General features: G+C 39.9%; 1 protein-coding gene across 1 annotated transcript in view; it reads left to right on the forward strand.

Moving 5' to 3' along the window:
- The window catches only part of Efcab3 (EF-hand calcium binding domain 3), a 506,364-nt gene that overhangs the window by 81,891 nt on the left and 406,132 nt on the right, over positions 1–18,341 (forward strand). Inside the window, exons 13-16 of the mRNA XM_087572380.1 lie at positions 3,262–3,333; positions 6,369–6,512; positions 7,769–7,843; positions 11,046–11,189. Of these exons, the coding sequence (XP_087428506.1) occupies positions 3,262–3,333; positions 6,369–6,512; positions 7,769–7,843; positions 11,046–11,189 (435 nt within the window). The remainder of the gene's footprint in view (positions 1–3,261; positions 3,334–6,368; positions 6,513–7,768; positions 7,844–11,045; positions 11,190–18,341) is intronic.

Below are 18,341 nucleotides of genomic sequence, written 5' to 3' on the forward strand. Positions count from 1 at the left end.
CAATGAAGAAAACAAAGGCCTAAGTCCTCTGGTAAGGTGAGGTACTTAGCCAACTAACATATCCTTAGAAGCTTCAAATTAGTTTCGAATATTAAAAAAGGAATATTGAATGTCTTCTGGAGCAACAGCTACTCCCTAAATATTGAAGCTCATTTTGAGAGCAAAGGTTTGTAGTAAAAATTTCCATATACACTGAAAGATTCAAAGTTCTAACTTCTTACATTGAAGAAGCGACAAAATTACATAATATGAGGCTATTAGCCCTTCTTTTGTAAAAATTTTTAATGATATCACTTCATGGGCTCTCTAAAATTATAAGCAAGCTCACGAAATGAAAACTCCTCACAATCGCCAGGACGTAAAGAAACTGCATAAAAAAAATCCTCTAAATCTATCTTGAAATGGCAGTTGGAGTAAGCAAACAGGCTGCAATGCTCTCACTAGTTCCAAAACCTCATCAATCCTTTGTAAATCCTCTAACAATCTCTACCTGTTTGATTTTTTTCTTAATTACAAATAAGTTTGAGTTAGTCAATGTAACACTGGCAATCCTTAATCACAATCCCTAAGTTCTCCTTGTAGCACCAGAGCACAACCACAACTTAGGAAAGTCACCTGAGTTCTGAGTACTTGACTAGGCAGCTGTCCTTGGGACAGTGGAATTAGCATTTAAATACAGATAACTCCAGGGGAAACCACAACTTGAAAGCAAAACTCAACCTCCAACAAACAATCTAGTCTCCAAAATCCAGTCTCCAAAACTCCAAGTCTGTCCTTCATGCTACAAAGTTTGACTGCCAATTCCTACATATGAACACACAATGGTGCGGTCTCCAATACCTCAACAAAGAGGCATTGCCCTAAAATCTTTTAGAACCCTGGTTTCTAGGATAAGAGTTCCATAAAAATATTATCTCAATTTAGACCTGTTTCCCTAGGTTGGCTCATGCTGCATGTTGTCTAGAATGACTCCATCCAAATGACCAGTTTTATGCCAACTTTGTTACCACTGTTACACTTTTTAAAACCATATCCAATAACTTAAAAGCCAATAGTCCATGACCAAGGCATGTAGAGCATATTTATACATTTAAAACCAATCAGAAACAAAATTGAAGTGGCTACACATATCTTTAATATTTAGACCAAACACCATTTTTACTTTTCTAGCTGTGATTTTAAGAGAAGCACCTTGTCATCTGCTAAGTCTAATAATCAGCTCATGCAGACGCTCACCCCCGGGCAGTTTCTCCAGCTCACCTAGGCTCCTAGCTACAGGTGCAGGGCTCCAAAGGCCGATTGAAACTGCTTTTTATTCATTTGTTCCCTTTTTTGAAACGAGTTAAAACCAAATCAAGGCAGATAAAGTTTTTACCATTTTTTCTTTTGAACATGAAACATAAAACACTTAGACAACGAGAAACAAAAACCACAGACATAAACTGACAGACATGGACAGCTTGGTGCACCAAGGACAGACAATACACATAGAGGGAAGAAACTAGATGGTATTCCACCAAAGGGACCAAGATATCCTACCTATGGAACCCAGAATCAGAAATAAGCATTTCTCCAATAGGAGCCAGCAGAGAGGCAGGACGTCTCCTGTCTTCCTTCTGTTCCTAGGAGAGCTCTGAAAAAGTTTCCTTCTCTTTCTCCAAAGCATCCGCGGAGAGTCCGGGAGGACTGTTTTTCTTAAACCCATTCATTCTCTCTCATGTCTAGGGTGTAAACTATCTCTAGTCGGGGTCCAAAGACTAAAACATAACTCTAAAATAGCACATATGCAAAAACACTTTACCATTACCTTGTCCCTTTTTTATTACAAGTTTTACTCATGCTAGCCCAAATCATCGAGGCCTTTTCTAGCCCATTTTACCCCAATACGTCCCTGCTTCTGTGCCGACTTCCCGGGATGTCCCGTCAGGAGACCTTGCCTTTCCCGATCTTGGATCACTGGATTCAAAGTTCAAATCTCGGTGGGACCTCCATTTGTTGGTGCCCCATGCTTGCACCGACACGGTACTGTGAATCGGACGAAAGCCTGCGGGATTAAAGAAACACACACAAACACAGGTTATTTATGTCAAGCCAGGAGAGGAAAAGAGAGAGACTCCTGTAGCTTTATTCACCACTTACATATCCAAGTTTCCCAGGTAGAAAATATCTGGGAAGCACAGTGGGAAACCCTGGCTCATGACTTCCGTAACAAAAGACCGACTACATGACCTGAATTAATTAGGGAGAAATCCGAGAAGACCAGCCTAAATCTTAAGGACAAAGGCCAAGAAAGCAAAAGGCAGGAGCGAACTGACCACCACCCAGGTGTGACCCAGGTGTGTCGGTTCCACATGTATCAGCCAGGCTCAGCAGGGGTCAAACGTAGGAGGCTCTGACAAGTGAATTTTCAGGATCTGTGCATAATTTCTTAGCTAATGCAAGTCAGAAGAAAATGTAATTTCAAAATGTATAAGGAGTGGATGCTAGTAAAGCTATTGAACTGTCTCTTATGCGTATCAGGGTTGAGTGATTACTATTGGAGGGATTCTATCTAAAACCTGGGAGTGAACTGGACCTCTAAATCCCAGGAGTGCTGTGTGGTACATGGTCAGGGCTGCTTCATATTCTCAAGGTGTCTTAATGGATGCTGTGTCGGCTCACCTTTCACCTTGACTTAAAATTGACTCCCCAACTTCCTTGGTCCATCGATGTGCACTTTCCTTTCCCCTGTATCTGTCAAACCTTAGCATGTAACTCAGTCTTTCACTTATAACTATTAAAAAAAAAACAACAAGGACTTCGTCTTATTTATAGTTTATGGCACTAATATGCCCCCAATGGCTGTTAAAATTATATGTAATATATGTATATATATCAGACTTATTTAACTACATATTTATAATATATCTGTGTATATACCTATCATATATAATTTATATATAACATGCATGCAACAACAATTAGTAAACAAAAGAGACCATGAATTTGAAGGAGAGCAGGGAGGAGTCTATGAGAAGATATGGAGGGAGTAAAGGGAAGGGAAAAATGTAATTAAATTATGATCTCAAAAATTTCAAAAGGAGAAAAATGATATGAAGTGTTCCAATTCAGAAAAACTCATTTCAGGGGGAGTATAGGAAGGCAAAATAGGATTGTGAAATTAAGGACCATGTAAGTTGTTCTCTTAATTTAATAAAAATGAAAACATACTTTTAATGTGAAACATACCAGGTCGTGTAACTTAAACTCTTTATTTTACAGAAGAGGGAAAGGTGAATTTGGATGACTTTATTATGGCCATCTCCAAGGACCACAATTTTCCTGCCTATGACGGTAGGTAGAAGATCTGACTTAAAATGAGTTGGAGGAAAAGTAGTTGGGTTGAAAAGAAAAAGATCAAATAGAACGTAGCGAACTTGCTCCCATGGGGCGCGGAGGAGCATGCCTCTGTAGTTCCCACACTTGGAAGGCTGAAGCAGGAGAATGGAGAATTCCAGGCTGAGCTACACACTTGTCTCCAAAGACACAAAACAGAGAGATCACAAGATGAAACAGAGTTAAGGCGAACCAAAACGAAAAGCCTGACTTGAGCTGGGATAGACACTCACTGCCTCTGCTCTGGGATAGACATTTACTGCTGCGGCAACTCTTAGGCAGGCCAGTGCCAGCCCGTAAGAGCTTGCCTCCTCTGGATGACAGAGCTAACTAACTTACTTGTCTTCTTGAGCTGGTGTCTGGGTTTTATAAAGCCCACAGTATTGCACAGAGATCCATAATCCAAGCGATCGCTAGGAGAGCCAACAGATCATTGGCCTCATTGGTTAGGAATTGATTTTCAAGTATCCCTGAGGAACTCGTCTGAACGAAGTGCTGATACTGTTTGCTTTTGTTTTCGGACATTTTGCCGTGTTGACTTTAGGCTCTGATTTACCCACTTAACAGTGGCCCACGCACTCATTTTTAAGTAAATCTAGAGAGTTGTGCAATGGTCACCACAATCCAGTCCAATTTTGTTGTTGTTGTTTGCTTGGCCTTACCTTGTGTATACAGTGTTTTCTTTTTAAAGATTAAATTATGAAATGAAGTACTTTGACTCTTAAACTTGAGTTTATTTCCCCCTCCCCAGTGTACCTGTATGATCTTCTTTCAGTTCTTACTTTTTCTACTTAAAAATCTAAATTTTATTAGCTATCTGAGAGCTCCGTACCATCTGTTTTGATTATTCTCATCTCCCACCAACTCTTCCCAGATCCATCCCACTTCACTACCCACCAACTTTTGTGTCCTTAAAAAAAATACCCTTCAAGACCAATGTGTGTTGGCCAAATATTCTTGGGTGCATAATATTCCACTGGAGCATGGTCACCTCGTTAGAACTACACTCTAGAGAACACTGTGTTGCCATCTCCCAGCAGCTCTCACTTTGTGAATAGCTGGATGGCTAGTGGTGGGATTGTGTGTCCGGCTTGTATCTCCATGCCGGCATCTTGTCTGGCTTGGGTTTGCCGTGTCTGCAGCTGCCCAGTTGTGCCCAGAGATACTGTTTTCTGTAGTCATCCACTGCCTCTGGCTCTTAGACCCTCTTCGTGCCTTCTTTCACAATGATCCCTGAGCCTTGGGAGGAGGGCATATGGTATACACGTTCTATTTAGGGCTGAGTATTCTAAAATCTCTCATCTAGTCTATCTACTTATTGAAAAAAAATTACTTATATGTAAACACACACAGAGTAATATTTGCTTGATTTTTAAAATTAATTTTCCCTCAGTTTTGTTAGATCTTTGAGAATTTAATACAATGTATTTGAATCTCATTTGCCCCCCCTCCCAGATCTACCCCCTTCCCTACTCACCCAACTTTGTGTCCACTTTTAAAAAATGCTCACCAAACTTATTTGATACTGCCATATTCTCGGATGTGTGGCCTTCCACAGGAGTGTGATCAACCAACTTTTCTTTCTTTCTTTTTTTTTTCCCCAACAAGATTTCTCTGTGTAACCCTGGATGTTCTGGAAGTTACTCTATAGACCAGGCTGGCCTCAAACTCAGAGATGTGCCTGCTTCTGCCTCCCAATTGCTGGAATGAAAGAAATAGGCACCACCCTGCCTGGCTCAACCCACTTTTAAAGAAAATTGGCACTCCCTTTCTCAGCTCCTATCAATGGTTGGTAGTTCCTTAGTCAAGAGAGGCGCAGAGAATGAGTCTGTGGAATGTTCAGTGCTAAGGGAGTGTCTTTATCATATGCCTCTTCCCGAGGCTCAGGGATGGGGGGGGGGTAGAATGAAATAAAGAGCCAGGGGTGGTTTATGCTCACAGGGAGCCAGTGTATTCTGGACACAGCAGAGTGACAGCACATATGAGCTCACGGCACTGGAAACAGCAGACTCGAGGCCTGCTACGAGCTCAAGCTAGACCAAGTCCAAGCAGGGGGAGGGGAGGCAAGCAAGAAACACACACTTGGGAAGCACAGGCAGGCAGACCTCTGTGAGTTCAAGGCCAGCCTGGTCTACACAGGGAGATCCACAACAGTCAGGACTACATAATGTGTAGTCTGTGTCTCAAAGAAGAAAAGAAGGAAGAAAAAAAGGAATTCATACTCCAAAGCTCAAATTTAGCAATTTAAATATAACAGAGGGAAACGCTGCCCACATTAACAAGATACAGATTCCAAGATACGTAGGGTAATTATTTCTAAGTGATCATATTTATTATTACAGAAGATTAAAATAAATGAATTTGCCATGGACCAAACTACATATTCCTACAAGCACGGTCTCAATTATCAGTAAGGATCGAAGATTTTCTGCTTATGTTTTTCCTAGTATGAAGTAAACTGCTGTGGAATTTTAACTTGTCCGATTAAGTGGGATTTTTGCTTCTAAAGATTTTCAGTAGTGATGTTGCCAGCGTGATGAAGTTGGCACTTCTTAGTATAAATGACAGAGCAAAGTAGAGTATTTCTGACTGAGTCTAATACTTAACAGATTTGTAGCATTGAAAAGTTTGAGGCTAGAGATATAGTTCAGTTCGTAGGGCGTTTGCCTAGCACACACATGCCCCTGGGTTCAATCCCCAGCTTCGCAAAAACCATGCATGGTGGTTGAACCTCCAAAGTTCAAGGCTATCCTCAGTTACAAGTTTGAGGCCAGCCTGGGCTACATGAGACCCTGTCCTCAAACAACAATTCTTGAACAAACATAAACTCCTTAAAGCATTCTGACTATGCAGTTACCATGTAAAACGTCTAAAGTGATTTGTAATTTTGCTCAATGTTGGACCTAACAACATTCATCTTAATACTTGTGGGGTTTTTTTTGTTTGTTTAATGTCTACTTAATTCTAAAATGAACAATTTGGTTTATTTTCAGCATTGAACAGCGCCATTGAAGGCATTAATAAAATTCAGGACAAATATGTTGATTACAGTGATCTAGACACCTTTCTTCAAAATTTCGGACTTTACCTTCCTAAGTCAGAAGTAAATAAGATCAAAGAATTAATTCAAGCTGACGGTAAATGATAAAATTTCACGGAAACTATTTTCACAATAATGACATCATCCCTTTTGTTAGGAAAAGTGTTGAGTCCATCAGGAAAGTTCACAAGTGCAGTTAAGTGCTCAAAATTCTATCCTCTAGAAATAGCCAGTGGTCCCAGTCTTTTCAGATACTTTTCCTGAGGTAAAACTGCAAAGAGAAGGAAAGGATTTTGAGTTTGCTGCGTGACAAGGTAGAAGTCAAAGCACAAAGCGCTGAAAGGGCAAAGAAGCCTCCCTTGTATCAAAGCCCTTGCTTGGCTTACAGGATGGCTTCCCCTTTGGGGGATATCAGTGCCCACGAAACTGAGCTAGGAGATTCCTTGAGGGACAGACAGAGCTGGGATAGTCATGCATGTGGGGTTCTACATGGAAGAATGGCTGGGCTAATAATTACTGATTTCAAGGATACTGCATAAGAATTATTAGAAAATTCTAAGTTATATATATTTAAAGCCTTGATAATAAAAAAGAAGTAGGGAAATATAATTTGTGTAAAACTTATATAGTGGAAATGCAATATTTCTCCAAGCTCTATTAAAGATCCTTTGTTAAATATTCATTAAAAATCCATTTAAAAATATCTGTTACAAAATGATGTTAAAGATGACTTGAATGGGAACATGTCTTATGTTGTTGATGTGCTCCGAGACTGCAAACAGTCAGCTCTTCTATCCAGTGCTCTTCAGCTTCTGGGATGAGCTGGGATCTGGGAATGTTGAAGATGCTATGACCATTAGACCAAGATTGCGATTTCTATAATTTGTTTGTCTAAAGAAATTCTAACAAAATTCAGGCTTTTATGAGCCAAGCCTGATATTTTTATGAATGACCAAAATCCAAGAATAGTTAAAACACCCCTGGACCACATGTGTAGACGCATGTGTGGACTTACTTTTCTCAAAAAGTAGTATAATTATATTAGTCTATGTGAAAGTGGTACAGAAAATGAGAAACCTATAGAGGACAAGATAAACAGCCTCCTGACATGTCCACGAGCATACATGGGCATAAAGAAATGCCAGGTGACATATATTTAAAGTTAAAATATTGTGTACTACTCTGAACAACTTCCTTTTGTGTTTTGAGTTTTGATTCTAAACTGATTTCTAAACATATTTTTTTGTGCTTAGTATTATATGATGGGTATTATTTTATCTTTGCATAATTAGGTATTTGTCATAAAAATTTAACATTTGATAGTATGAAAGAAAATGTTTCTCTTGCTTTTAGGAACAAAACAAGTGAATCTTGAAGAGTTTATTGATACCATGCTGAAAAACACAGAGCCCTTCCCTGAACATTTATGTATGTATGAGTGCTACTCTCACCTTGTGCCTTTTGTGGACCAAATGGTCTGAAAGATTTTAGAGGGTAACAGACTTTTGTAAGAGACTGAAAGAGCTAGTCTTCATGAGGGGTCACTGGGCAATGGATGCCTAACTGTGCTGCTAACTTGAACTGGAATCTTTTTAATACTGAGCCCTAATTCTAGATTCACGTCCATATTCAGGCGATCTGAGAGATATGAGGGTCTTACTTTGACCACTACACTTATGGTAGACAGAACCACACAAATCACATCAATTCAGGGGGAGATTCAAAATGTCCTGTCACTCTTAAGAAAGTGATGCCGCGGGGTTGGGGATTTAGCTCAGTGGTAGATCGCTTGCCTAGAAAGCGCAAGGCCCTGGGTTCGGTTCCGGAAAAAAAAAAAAAAAAAAAAAAAAAGAAAGAAAGTGATGCCGCTTAAAATCTGAAAACTAGTCTGCCGAGCTTCTGGTGTCAGCATCCTTTTCAGTGTTCCAACCTACATAATGGCCTCCGAGAACCATAAGCTGTATGCTAAGCTGCCAGTAAACTAATATGAGCTAGTATTAGACACTGTGAAGCTCAATGTAGAGAAAAACACCGCTATAATTCCCTTTTTAACAATATTTGATTACGTGTATGTTTGTGTCTGGGGTGAGGGTTGAGTGTGTGCACATGATCGTGGTTTCGTGTTTGGCCAGAAGCAGAGTTTGGATCCCTTGGAGCTATAGTCACAGGAGTTGTGAGCTGCTGACAAGAGGGCTAGGAACTGAACTCAGGTCCTCTCAAAGAGCAGTACATGCTCCTAACTGATAAGCCACGTCTCCAGTCCCACAACCATCTGCCTTTAACGGAGTGACAGTACCTTAAACATTGTGGCCAAACTAGAGTCACGTTATTTGATGCTTATACATTGAATGATAATGGATTTTAATTAAGAGCTATATTTACCTTATAAATAGGGTTTTCTTTATGTATTGCAGAATGGGTAAAGATGAAGAAATTATTTGTATTATCTAGCTACTTCCTTTTTTTAAAAAAGGATTTTTACCATCATGAAAGTTAAATTTTTCTTGGCACAACCAGGTGGTATATTCTTCATTCCTATATTTAGTTATATTTTCTTTGTAAGCGTTAGTATTATATATTTAGACTTCCTTCTTTTCCAATTTCACCAGATTGTTCAGGGCCTATCTTCTTAGTGGTTCTACAGTCCTTATCTTGTGGACTTCAATCCATTTACCCCTGTACTCTAGATCAGTCTCCGCTCAATTTTACTTTTCTTATCTGACTTAAATTGTCTGATATATGTTTACACAATACGCTAAACTCTCTCTAGCCTTTCTGTAGTTCTTTGGAACCCTGGCAGTGAAACTCCTGACTTTGCATGGGTCTGATTACTACCAGCTTATTCCCTGCCTCTCTGAAACAACAGTTTAAAATCCCTGTTCCCTCCAGCATCCAATCCTATGCCAGCTCCCGCCCATCTAGAGCTACTGGCTCTGCCTTCACATGGACAATAGATTACTCCAATTTTGATCTTGCTAAAGTATTTCCAGTGTCTTCTAAATGTTTCTAGTTTTTCTTTCCACATATAAATACTGGGAATTGTTTTATGTAGGAAGCGAAGCCAGGATTCAACTAAACATTATCTCATGAGGACGAAGGACTGTGCCACTGTGGAGCAAAATGTGGGCTTAGCATCATGTGACTGTCTGACACTCAAAGATGGTGATCTTGGGCTTTAGATGATCAGAAAGAAACTTCCCTAGACTAGTTCTTAGGTAGAGTTCAATCTTTTCATTTAAATTCCTGGAAAAGAGTATCAAAGGGCTGGTTATGGTGACATATACCTTGAGTCCCAGTATTTTTGGAGATGGAAGCAAGTGGATATCTGTAAATTCAAGGCCGGGCTGCTCTACATGGTATCAGGACACCCAGGGCTGTATAACGAGACTATGTCTCAAACAAACAAACAACCCAACCACCCAAAGTAGTAAAGGTTCTTTTAGTCCCAATTTTCAGGTAGAAAGGCTTTGTAAACATTTCAGTTATGACTAAGACTTACGTGCATGATATCATAACAACTGCAGTTATTGTACTACTCTTACTCATACATAGGGTTTATAGTACACCATTAATTACCCCACGGATTCCCATATTAACTGCATAATGGCTGTAGAAGGGAAAACCAAGGCACAGGGCTTTCCCTCTGTGAGACCTGCTTACTGCCACACATCTGGCACACAGTAGCATTGTGTTTTCAAGTTCTACATCACACCATCCCATGAGCGTGCACACACACACACACACACACACACACACACACACACACACACACACACACACACACACAGCTCACATGTCTTACTTATTCTTGTCATTTGGTATTCCCTCCTCCAGCTCAGTATCCAGCTGGGTAGAGCCAGTGGTAACTGTCATTCTCAACCAGTGTCCTCTCGTTGGCCTCAATGCCCTGCCCCTTCTCCCCTCATCTAATTTATCACATTGTTTTGTTTGTTGAGATGAGGTCTTACTATGTTTCCAAGACTGGTCTTAAAACTCTCCAACTTGGGTTCAGGTGGCTTTCCTGCCTTAGTTTCCTGGGTGCTGGTACCTACCCATATACACACAATTAAAAACAGAATCACCAACAGTTTTGAAATGTTTGGGAACTCAGACTTCTATAAATCTAAAATTCAAGGAAAATGACTGTGGTGTTAAGGACTGTACTAAGACCCTTGGGTATGCTGGGAATGCTCTACATTCCCAGTTAGAATGAGAGAGAGAGAGAGAGAGAGAGAGAGAGAGAGAGAGAGAGAGAGAGAGAGAGAGAGAGAGAGAGAGAGAGACTACCTAGGAGTGAGGGCATTGTATTGTTTTTTTTTTTTTTTTTTTTTTTTTTTGGTTCTGTTTTTCGGAGCTGGGGACCGAACCCAGGGCCTTGCGCTTCCTAGGTAAGCGCTCTACCACTGAGCTAAATCCCCAGCCCCGTATTGTTTTTGAAATAGTGCAGAAACTTCTAAGTTATAAATATTTTGTTCTTTTGATACTTGAAAGTTAGATATTCATCTGTGCTATATTTGATGTTTATCTTGATGCCTAAGTCTTTAATGGTTGACTATTTCAAGCAACAGTTAGTTGTGTTACTACCTTGGGTGAATGCACTGTAAAGCTTTTGTTTTTGTCCATGGTTCAGTATTGCCCTCTGCTATTGAAAACCTACAAAATCTCAGCAATGACGAGATGGAAATTTCTCAACTGTGGAACACACTGTCCAGTTTGAATAGTAATTTGAAGAAGGATGAATTCTTAGAGGCAGTGAAATTAGCAAACATTGACGGTGGGTATTCCAAATACTAAATTAAGAGGTATTCTTTTTTTTTCCATCTTTATTAAATTGGGTATTATTTACATTTCAAATGTTATTCCCTTTCCCGGTTTCCATGCCAACATCCCCCTAACCCCCCCTCCCATTCTATATGGTTGCTTCCCTTCCTATCCTCTCTCCGTTACCGCCCTCCACCCAACACTCACTTTCACTGGGGGTCCAGCCATGGCAGGACCAAGGGCTTCCCCTTCCACTGGTGCCCTTAGGCTATTTATTGCTACATATGCAGTTGGAGTCCAGGATCAGTCCATGTATAGTCTTTGGGTAGTGGCTTAGTCCCTCGAAGCTCTGGTTGGTTGGCATTGTTGTTCATATGGGGTCTCAAGCCCCTTCAGCTCTTTCAGTTTTTCTCTGGTTCCTTCAATGGGGGTCCTGTTCTCAGTTCAGTGGTTTGCTGCTGCCATTCGCCTATGTATTTGCCATATTCTGGCTGTGTCTCTCAGGAGAGATCTACATCCGGTTCCTGTCAGCCTGCACTTCTTTGCTTCATCCATCTTATCTAATTTGGTGACTGTATATGTATGTGCCACATGTGGGGCAGGCTCTGAATGGGCGTTCCTTCTGTCTCTGTTCTAAACTTTGCCTCCCTATTCCCTCCCAAGGGTATTCTTGTTCCCCCCTTTAAAGAAGGAGTGAAGCATCGGCATTTTGGTCATCCTTCTTGAGTTTCATGCGTTCTGTGCATCTAGGGTAATTCAAGCATTTGGGCTAATAGCCTCTTATCAATGAGTGCATAACATGTGTGCCTTTCTGTGATTGGGTTAGCTCACTCAGGGTGATATTTTCCAGTTCCATCTTTTTGCCTATGAATTTCATGGAGTCATTGTTTTTGATAGCTGAGTAATATTCCATTGTGTAGATGTACCACATTTTTCTGTATCCATTCCTCTGTTGAAGGTCATCTGGGTTCTTTCCAGCTTCTGGCTATTATAAATAAGGCTGCTATGAACATAGTGGAGCATATGTCTTTGCGATATGTTGGAGCATATTTTGGGTATATGCCCAAGAGAGGTATAGCTGGGTCCTCAGGTAGTTCAATGTCCAATTTTCTGAGGAACCTCCAGACTTATTTCCAGAGTGGTTGTACCAGTCTGCAACTCCACCAACAATGGAGGAGTGTTCCTCTTTCTCCACATGCTCGCCAGCATCTGCTGTCACCTGAGTTTTTGACCTTAGCCATTTTCACTGGTGTGAGGTGGAATCTCAGGATTGTTTTGATTTGCATTTCCCTTATGACTAAAGATGTTGAACATTTCTTTAGGTGTTTCTCAGCCATTCGGCATTCCTCAGCTGTGAATTCTTTGTTTAGCTCTGAACCCCATTTTTTAATAGGGTTATTTGTCCCACTGCAGTCTAACTTTTTGAGTTCCTTGTATATTTTGGATATAAGCACTCTATCAGTTGTAGGATTGGTAAAGATCTTTTCCCAATCTGTTGGTTGCCGTTTTGTCCTAACAACAGTGTCCTTTGCCTTCCAGAAACTTTGTAGTTTTATGAGATCCCATTTGTCGATTCTTGATCTTAGAGCATAAGCCATTGGTGTTTTGTTCACGAAATTTTCTCCAGTGCCCATGTGTTCGAGATTCTACCCCAGTTTTTCTTCTATTTGTTTGAGTGTATCTGGTTTGATGTGGAGGTCCTTGATCCACTTGGACTTAAGCTTTGTACAGGGTGATAACAATGGATCAATCTGCATTCTTCTACTTGCTGACCTCCAGTTGAACCAGCACCATTTGCTGAAAATGCTATCTTTTTTCCATTGGATGGTTTTGGCTCCTTTGTCAAAATCAAGTACCCATAGGTGTGTGGGTTCATTTCTGGGTCTTCAGTTCTATTCCACTGGTCTATCTACTGTCTCTGGACCAATACCGTATAGTTTTTAATCACTATTGTTCTGTAATACTGCTTGAGTTCAGGGATAGTGATTCCCCCGAAGTCCTTTTATTGTTGAGGATAGTTTTAGCTATCCTGGGTTTTTTTGTTATTCCAGATGAATTTGCAAATTGTTCTAACTCTCTGAAGAATTGGATTGGTATTTTGATGGGGATTGCATTGAATCTGTAGATCGCTTTTGGTAAAATGGCCATTTTTTACTATATTAATCCTGCCAATCCATGAGCATGGGAGATCTTTCCATCTTCTGAGATCTTCTTCAATTTCTTTCTTCAGAGGCTTGAGGTTCTTATCAAACAGATCTTTCACTTGCTTGGCTAAAGTCACACAGAGGTAATTTATATTATTTGGGACTATAATGAAGGGTGTCATTTCCCTAATTTCTTTCTCGGCTTGTTTCTCTTTTGTGTAGAGGAAGGCTACTGATTTAGTTGAGTTAATTTTATACCTAGCCACTTTGCAGAAGGTGTCTATTAGGTTTAGTAGTTTTCTCGTGGAACTTTTGGATCACTTAATTATACAATCATATCATCTGCAAATAGTGATATTTTGACTTCTTCCTTTCCAATCTGTATCCTTTTGATCTTTTTGTTGTCTGATTGCTCTGGCTAGAACTTTGAGAACTATATTGAATAAGTAGGGAGAGAGTGGACAGCCTTGTCTAGTCCCTGATTTTAGTGGGATTGCTTCAAGTTTCTCTCCATTTAGTTTAATGTTAGCAACTGGTTTGCTGTATATGGCTTTTACTATGTTTAGGTATGGGCCTTGAATTCCTATTCTTTCCAGGACTTTTATCTTGGAGGGGTGTTGAATTTTGTCAAATGCTTTCTCAGCATCTAATGAAATGATCATGTGGTTTTGTTCTTTCAGTTTGTTTATATAATGGATCACGTTGATGGTTTTCCGTATATTAAACCATCCCTGCAGCCTGGGATGAAGCCTACTTGATCCTGGTGGATGATTGTTTTGATGTGCTCTTGGATTCGGTTTGCCAGAATTTTATTGAGTATTTTCGCGTCGATATGCATAAGGGAAATTGGTCTGAAGTTCTCTTTCTTTGTGGGGTCTTTGTGTGGTTTAGGTATAAGAGTAATTGTGGCTTCATAGAAGGAATTCCGTAGTGCTCCATCTGTTTCAATTTTGTGGAATAGTTTGGATAGTATTGGTATGAGGTCTTCTATGAAGGTCTGATAGAATTCTGCACTGAACCCATCTGGACCTGGGCTATTTTTGGTTGGGAGATTTTTAATGACTGCTTCTATTTCTTTAGGAGTTATGGGGTTGTTTAGTTTATCTGTTCCTGATTAACTTCGGTACCTGGTATCTGTCTAGGAAATTGTCCATTTCCTGCAGATTTTCAAGTTTTGTTGAATATAGACTTTTGTAGTAGGATCTGATGATTTTTTGAATTTCCTCTGATTCTGTTGTTATGTCTCCCTTTTCATTTCTGATTTTGTTAATTTGGACACACTGTCTGTGTCCTCTGGTTAGTCTGGCTAAGGGTTTATCTATCTTGTTGATTTTCTCAAAGAACCAACTTTTGGTGCTGTTGATTCTTTCTATGGTCCTTTTTGTTTCTATTTAGCTGATTTCAGCTCTGAGTTTGATTATTTCCTTCCTTCTACTCCTCCTGGGTGTATTTGCTTCTTTTTGTTCTAGAGCTTTTAGGTGTTCTGTCAAACTGCATATATATGCTCTCTCCTGTTTCTTTCTGCAGGCACTCAGAACTATGAGTTTTCCTCTTAGCACAGCTTTCATTGTGTCCCATAAGTTTGGGTATGTTGTACCTTCATTTTCATTAAATTCTAAGAAGTCTTTAATTTCTTCCTTTATTTCTTCCTTGAGCAGGTTATCATTGAGTAGAGCATTGTTCAACTTCCATGTATATGTGGGTGTTCTTTCCTTATTGTTGTTGAAGACCAGCTTAACCCGTGGTGGTCTGATAGGACGCATTGGATTTTTCTTATCTTTCTGTATCTGTTGAGGCCTGTTTTATGGCCAGTTATATGGTCAATTTTGGAGAAAGTATTATGAGGTGGTGAGAAGAAGGTTTATCCTTTTGTTTTAGGATAGAATGATCTATAAATATCTGTTAAGTCCATTTGGTTCATGACTTCTCTTAGTCTGTCTATGTCTCTGTTTAATTTCTGTTTCCATGATCTGTCCATTGATGAGAACGGGGTTTTGAAATCTCCTAGTATTATTGTGTGAGGTGCAATGGGTGCTTTGAGCTTTAATAAGGTCTCTTTTATGTATGTAGGTGCACTTGTATTTGGAGCATAGTTTTTTAGGATTGAGAGTTCATCTTGGTGGATTTTTCCTTTGACGAATATAAAGTGTCCTTCCTTATCTTTTTTTGATGACTTTTAGTTGAAAATCGATTTTATTTGATATTAGAATGGCTACTCCAGCTTGCTTCTTCAGACCATTTTCTTGGAAAGTTGTTTTCCAGCCTTTTACTCTGAGATAGTGTCTGTCTTTGTCTCTGAGGTGTCTTTCCTGTAGACAGCAAAATGCTGGGTCCTCATTGCATATCCAGTTTGCTAATCTGTTTCTTTTTATTGGGGAATTGAGTCCATTGATGTTGAGAGATATTATGGAATCGTGATTGTTGTTTCCTGTTATCTTCGCATTTGGAGGTGAAATTATGTTTGTGTGCTTGTCTTCTCTTTGTTTTATTGCAAAACAATTAATTTCTTGCCTTTTCTAGGGTGTAGCTTGCATCCTTTTGTTGAGTTTTACCATTTCTTATCCTTTGTAGAGCTGAACTTGTAGAAAAATATTGTGTAAATTTGGTTTTGTCATGGAATATCATGGTTTCTCCATCTATGTTAATTGTGAGTTTTGCTGGATACAGTAACCTGGGCTGGCATTTGTGTTCTCTTAGGATCTGTATCACATCTGTCCAGGGTCTTCTGGCTTTCATAGTCTTTGGTGAGAAATCTGGTGTAATACTGATAGGTCTGCCTTTATACATTACTTGATCTTTTTCCCTTACTGCTTTTAATATTCTTTCTTTGTTTTGTGCAGTTGGTGTTTTGACTATTATGTGACTGGAGGATTTTCTTTTCTGGTCCAATCTATTTAGAGTTCTGTAGGCTTCTTGTATGTTTATGGGCATCTCTTTCTTTAGGTTAGGGAATTTTTCTTCTGTGATTTTGTTGATGATATTTACTGGTCCTTTGAGCTAGGAGTTTTCACTCTCTTCTATACCTATTATCCTTAGGTTTGATCTTCTCATTGTGTCCTGGATTTCCTGTATGTTTTGTGCCAGTAGCTTTTTCCATTTTACATTATCTTTGACAGTTGTGTCGATGATTTCTATGAAATCTTCTGCTCCTGAGATTCTTTCTTCTATCTCTTGTATTCTGTTGGTGATGCTTGTATCTACGGCTCCTTGTCTCTTCCTTTGGTTTTCTATATCCAGGGTTGTCTCCCTTTGTGCTTTCTTTATTTTTTATATTTCCATTTTCAATTCCTTCACCTGTTTGATTGTGTTTTCCTGTAATTCTTTCAGGGGTTTCTGTGTTTCCTCTCTAAGGGCTTCTACTTGTTAACTTGTGTTTTCCTGCATTTTCTAAAAAAAGATCTTTATGTCTTTCTTAAAGTCCTCCATCATCATGATCAAATGTGATTTTAAGTCTAGATCTTGCTTTTCTGGTGTCTTTGGGTATTCAGTGTTTGCTTTGGTTGGAGAATTGGTCTCCGATGATGCGATGTAGTCTTGGTTTCTGTTGCTTGGGTTCCTGTGCTTGCCTCTCGCCATGAGATTGTCTCTGGTGTTACCTTGTTCTGCTATTTCTAGCAGTGGCTTTACAGTCTTATAGGCCTGTGTGTCTGGCGTGCTGTAGACATGTTTTCCTGTTTTCTTTCAGCCAGATATGGGAACAGAGCCTTCTTCTTTGAGGCATGTAGTCCTTCCTGTCTACTGGTCTTCATGTGTTTCTGTTGGCGTGTGTCCTGAGTCCACCAAGCAGGTCACTTGGAGCAGAAAAGTTGGTGTTACTTCTGGTCTTGGGCCTGAAGTCACTCCTCGGGGCTGGGTTTCAGCTCTCCGTGAGGGCAGTAACCAGAAGGGACTCCAGGTATTCTTTTAGTGTCCACCTTTAGTGATAGTAAGACAAACACATGGGATATGGGATCTCACTGTGAGTTCAACGTGTGTTTTTCCTCATGCCTAGGAGTTTTCTTCTTTCTTTCTTTTCTTTTCTTTTTTGGGTACGAAAAAAAGCTACCTATGTATTTTCATGAGGGAAACATCTAATCAAGAATTTTGTCTATTTAAAATGTTTTCTGGCTAATAAGTATTTTGAGTTCATGATTTATTTTAGACAATATAGATCTCTTATTCAATGTCTGACTTATGGCGAGTGGTTGCTTGTTCCCTGCTCCTGTGCATGGTGTGTTTGGGTGTCTGTGTGTCCATCTGTCTCTTCCTTGCTCTGGTTATTGTTGCCCTGACAGACCATTCGATTTTGATGCAGTTCTATTTGTCTCCTTTTTTTTTTTTTTTTTTTTTTTTTTGGGTAGGCTGTGCTTTTGGGTTTATATCCAAGAACATGCTGCCTAGACGAGATGTTATGGGAGCATTTCCCGTCCCCACCCCCACCCCCAGTAGATTCATGTGGGGAGCCTTGGAATCTTCATGGCCAGCAGTGGGAATAGTAACCAGCAAGCAAGAAGGCAGTTTAGCTCAGTAGTCAACGCTGGTTCAAACTTCTGGTGCCTGACCTGAAGTCATTTATTTTTGGTATATTTAAGCACAGCAGAGTTTGGTGAAAGCTACTTTGGTGATAATTAACTCAGTACTGTGCACACAACACAGTGGACGTAGATCTCCTTAGAATGAAGTAAGTAAAGATCAGACAGGACAACATCAGTACTCTGTCAAGTCCACAATGATAGGCTCTGTCGACTGACTAAGGCAAATGTATTTACCATAAGGGTCTGGGGAGGAGTTCAGTGCCACAAAAGTGTCTAGTCACACAGTTAGTGCAAATGTATCCAGGCTACAAAGAACATCATCTCCAGCCTTCTGGTTGGATAACAGGTATTGCAGTCCTTCCCCTGAAGAAGCAAGCACAAGTGCTTTGCATTCTGGGTTCCCCCAGTGCTTATCCAAGAGAACAAGGACCTCTATGCCTCCTACAGATTCCAATCTCAATGGGGTGGCGTGCCTAACAGTTCAAATGATGAGACATGGATTTAGGA

The sequence above is a fragment of the Rattus norvegicus genome, chromosome 10 (assembly GCF_021556685.1).
Source record: "Rattus norvegicus strain SHRSP/BbbUtx chromosome 10, alternate assembly SHRSP_T2T, whole genome shotgun sequence".
NCBI classification, from domain to species: domain Eukaryota; kingdom Metazoa; phylum Chordata; class Mammalia; order Rodentia; family Muridae; genus Rattus; species Rattus norvegicus.